The following is a 4,585-nucleotide window of genomic DNA, read 5'->3' on the forward strand; positions in this document are numbered from 1 at the left end:
ACTCTGTCCTATAGGGTTCCTATGCAGGAATTGACTCCATGGTAATACGTTCATCACCTTTTTTTCCTCTTTCTCTGCCCATGACACTGAGTTTTTATTCCTCAGTCATCTTCTCTTACTGAATATATACTTCCCTTACACCTGTCCAGAGTGGGATAGCAATTGGTTAATTCTGTAAAGCCAGCCAAACCAAAATGTTCATAGATTTTGCTGGTCAATGTCTTCTATTTTTTACCACCACTTAGCAAATATTTATAAGACTTATTCCATATCTCCTTAAAAAAATTTCTCAGAATTAACTTTGAGTAATTATTTGTTAAAAATTTTTCATTACTCTATTTACCACTATTCTTCATTTAGATCACACTGATGTAAATATATGAATATAATTCTTGATTTTGAAAAGTCAATGAAACTTAGATGTAACTAAAACAAGGTGCACAAAATTGTGCAGCAAAGGGAATAGTGGTGGTAAATGGAGTCGCTAAAACAAATGACTTTTAAAGACCTTTTTACACAGACTCTGAGATGCCTTAATTTATTATTACTTAACTCCAAGAATACGTCTTCAAAGGATCAGGATATCCTTAACTTTCTTTCTAATGTACATCCCGTTTGAGATTTGTTTGACATGCAAAATATATTAGCAGCCTAAGCAATACAATTGCTTCCTAACAACCTAGAAATTACACTAATGTGGAATTCTTTTTAAGAGAGAACTCCTCTAATACAGGTGGCATATCTTTTATTTAATTGTTTCTTATCATTGATAGGGTGCCACTAAAAAAATCCAGTTAATATAAAATATTCAATAAATCTTGCTTTCTGGAATGAGACATCTTTGGTTTAATTTTACACTCACAAGTTTTCTCTAAAGTATTCTTTGTCTTCCCTTGTATTTTGGTATTAAATCATCAATTTATTTCATCAAGACATTTTCCTCCCTAAAAAATAATTTCATAACTCCTTCCTGGATCTGCTTGGTCTTGACTCCATAAACAATGGGGTTCAGGGTAGGAGGCAACATCAAATAGAGATTAGCAATAATGATATGGACATGGTGGGGAATGTTTTGTCCCCCAAAACGGTGAGTAAAAATAGTGAATAAGGCTGGAACATATGTGATGACAATAGCACATATGTGGGAGGTACAGGTGCTGAAGGCCTTGTGACCAGCATCTGCTGATGACAAACTTACCACCGTCTTCAGGATCATCGTGTAAGACACTGAGATACAACACATATCAAAGCCCCCAATCAGGAGAGCTGCCAAGAGACCATAAATAGCATTGGCCTTGTAATTGCCACAGGACACTTTGGCCACAGACATGTGGTCACAGTAAGTGTGAGGAATGAAGTTGCCTTGGCAGTATTGCAGGCGCTTGGTGAGGAAGGTGAACGGCATAATGAATATCACGCTTCTCAAAAAGGTGGCAAGACCAGCCTTGGTGATGACAGGGTTGGTGAGGATGGTGGCATAACGCAAGGGGTAGCAGATGGCTAAGTAGCGGTCCAGTGCCATGAGCATGAGCACCCCAGATTCCATTGCAGTCAACATGTGCACAAAAAACATCTGGGCCAAGCAGGTGTTAAAGTCAATCTCCTTGAGGTTGAACCAGAATATGCAGAGCATATTGGGTACAGTGGTAGTGCATGAAGTAACATCAGTAAAGGATAGCAGGACCAAAAAATAGTACATGGGCCTGTGCAGAGCCTCCTCATGGCTGATGAGGTAGATGAGCCCACAGTTCCCCACCACAGCGATGATGTACATGAAGCAGAATGGCAGGGAGATCCAGATGTGTGCAGTTTCCAGTCCAGGGATGCCATTCAAGATAAAGAACCCTGGGGTCAGGCTGGAGCTGTTGGCACCAGACATAATGACCGATAAAAGGGCATTTTACATTCTTTAACAGCAATTTTTTTCTGCATAGAAGGGAAAGAGAGAGATGAGTAGAGTCCAGGTAAAAGGGATTGGTTTAGACATTAAGATTCATAAATGTCATGTACTTTCATCTTATTTTGATATTAAGATTTTTTCCAGCTCTAGCAAGTGAGTCTTTGATCTATAATCTCTAAAATTAAGTAAGCAGTATAGTTTTAAACTACTAGTTGTCTCCTTTTATACTTTGTCTAAGTAACTATCCTCACTTTTCACACCTCTACCCAGCATTCCTCTTATACTCACCACATCCCAATAACAAGACATGCCTGGGGCTGCAATTTTCTTCTTCCTTCCAATAAGCCAATCCTACTCTCTCCTCTTAGATTTTCCCCAGATATTTGTACCCAAGTCTTGTCACTAAAATCACATGAATATGATTAGAGTATTGCCAGAATATGACCACTCATTATCAGCAGTTTAAGTGGCAACCCACAAATTAATACTTTTGTACTGCTTTAAAGATTATGAAGAAAGTTTATGTTTCATATAAACTATGACAATAATATCTCATATAACTTGCTCAAGAGCATATATTCTACGAGGCAGGGCCAAGATGGTGGAATAGTCTAATGCTTCCTGTAGTCCCCCTTACAACAAAGAACGTAAAAATAAAAAATGAGAATTGGATACATATGACAATCTAGAAACTCTAAGCAACAAAGACAAATCTGAAGAATTGGACTGAGTGATAGGTGGAAGGAGAGGCAATTCAAAAACAGCAGAAATGGAGAATTACAGGTTGCTGAATCACCACCGTCCTGCTGGCCAAACCTGTACAGTGCAGACATATTGACACAAGCAGTAGCATCCCAAGCAGAAACCCACCCCACCTGGTGCAGCTAAGCAAGGAGCAACTCAACACTCAACTCCAGAATCAAACAGGAATGATACCAGACCTATGAAAATTAAGTGCATGCTGCCAACCCATCATGTGTACCACAGCCCCACACCTCCAACAGAGCTCCACAGGCTAAGGAGCTCTCTCTCTCTCTCATTCACCTCCCTCTCCCTCCAGCTCAGTTCAGTGGCATCGAACACCTCCACATCCCCTAAGTCAGGAACTCACAGCCCTGATCTTGAGGTGCATACCCCTTCACCCAGACACTGGCACAGGGGTCCATGGGCTTGAAGCACCCTCCACCATTCTGATCACACCTGCCAGTGCCTTGCTGGCCATTTCTGCACACAGCACACCCACACTGGCACTAGGCAGGCAGAGTTTCCAGCTGAAGCCCATTTTCACCATCAGCAGCCAAGTAGGAGCTTCTATCTTTGACATTTGACACCGCCCCATTCCCTAAGCCTGTAGCTCTCATCCTGGTCTGAGATGCCTGCCCTTTAGCTCTGCCACTGGTGCAAGGGCTCACAGACTTGCAGTGCCCTTCACCTCTGCTGATCACCTGTACCAGTGCTTTGCTTGCCGACCTGGAACAGCATACCCTTAGGACAAAGTGGGCAGGAATTCCAGTTTAAACTCATTTTCACCTGCAGCAGCCAAGTGGAAGCTGCAGATCGGTGGCATTTGACACCACCCTGCCCCCAAAGAAGGGAACTTGCTCACCCACACCATGGGCCTAGGGGGCAGTGTCACCACTCAGTCCATCCAGTTGTCCACAGTGGGGGCCTAGGAACCAGTGGTGCTCCCCAATCCCTCCAACCAATAGCACTGGGTGTCCAAGGACTAGCTGCACTAACCCCTCTTTGTGCTCTAGCAGACAGGAGCATGACTTGTTCCAGGCACATGGAGGCAGCCAACAGTACAGGGTCTCACCTCCACATTATACCAGACTGCAACCAGAGACCTGTATCTGCTCCAAACACCCCCACATAGCCCTGCCCACCCAGGTTGAGAGCCTCCACACCATGCACTTGTTGAGCAATGACCCAGGCTTCTTTATCACAACCATTCAGCAAGTGGGAGAGTGTACACAGCAACCAATGAATGGCCAGGGAGAATACCCCCAGAACCCACAGACAGGTGATCAGCAGGACGCATACATCATCTCACCAACAACACCACCTACATCCTCAGCAGCCCCATAAGAACAGTGAACAGAGTCCTGGGCTCACACACCTAGTAATTGCTCCCCAAACCTGGAGACAGGAAGTGAGAGCTTCAATGTGGCCAGATTAACAACCAGAGTAGCAAACACACCAAGCCTACTTGGACATATCGAAACAAAACAACAATCCAGGATGAAATAAACAAAAATAAAGTAAATAAATGCAATAACTTCTTGATGCCTTGGAGACAACAGTCAATATCAAATCACATAAAGAAGCAGGACAAGATGGTTCTAGCCAGTGGCCAAAATAAAGAATCAGAAAACTTTCCATAGGAAGATAAGGCAGTAGAGTTTCCTGATAAAGAACTAGAAAAGCTATACAGAACCTTCCAAGAGTTCAAGAAGGCAATCAGGGACAACACAGATAAAACCCAGAAACACATAGACAAAGCAATAGAAGAATTCAGGAAAACAATACAAGAAAAAAATGACAGAATAAATAGGCTACTAGAACCAATTGAAAGCAACAACTAGAAATCCAAACAATAAAATTTCAGAATTAGACAACTCAATAGAAGGTCATAGGGGCAAAATTGAGACAATGGAAGTCAAAATTAGTGAGATTGAAGATAAA

The 4,585-nt window shown here is 42.4% G+C and overlaps 1 protein-coding gene across 1 annotated transcript; it reads right to left on the reverse strand.

The window, feature by feature from the left end:
- Positions 1-630: 630 nt before the first annotated feature.
- On the reverse strand, positions 631-2,273 carry LOC100656182 (olfactory receptor 52N2-like). The gene has a single exon (XM_064289244.1). It carries the CDS (start codon positions 1,877-1,879, stop codon positions 920-922), a length of 960 nt encoding a protein of 319 aa, XP_064145314.1. The 5' UTR covers positions 1,880-2,273; the 3' UTR covers positions 631-919.
- Positions 2,274-4,585: the final 2,312 nt, after the last annotated feature.

The sequence above is a fragment of the Loxodonta africana genome, chromosome 7, assembly GCF_030014295.1.
Source record: "Loxodonta africana isolate mLoxAfr1 chromosome 7, mLoxAfr1.hap2, whole genome shotgun sequence".
NCBI lineage: Eukaryota > Metazoa > Chordata > Mammalia > Proboscidea > Elephantidae > Loxodonta > Loxodonta africana.

Bases quoted from the DNA above. Each gene is read 5' to 3' on its own strand.
- LOC100656182 (XM_064289244.1), bottom strand. From the start codon at position 1,879: ATGTCTGGTGCCAACAGCTCCAGCCTGACCCCAGGGTTCTTTATCTTG.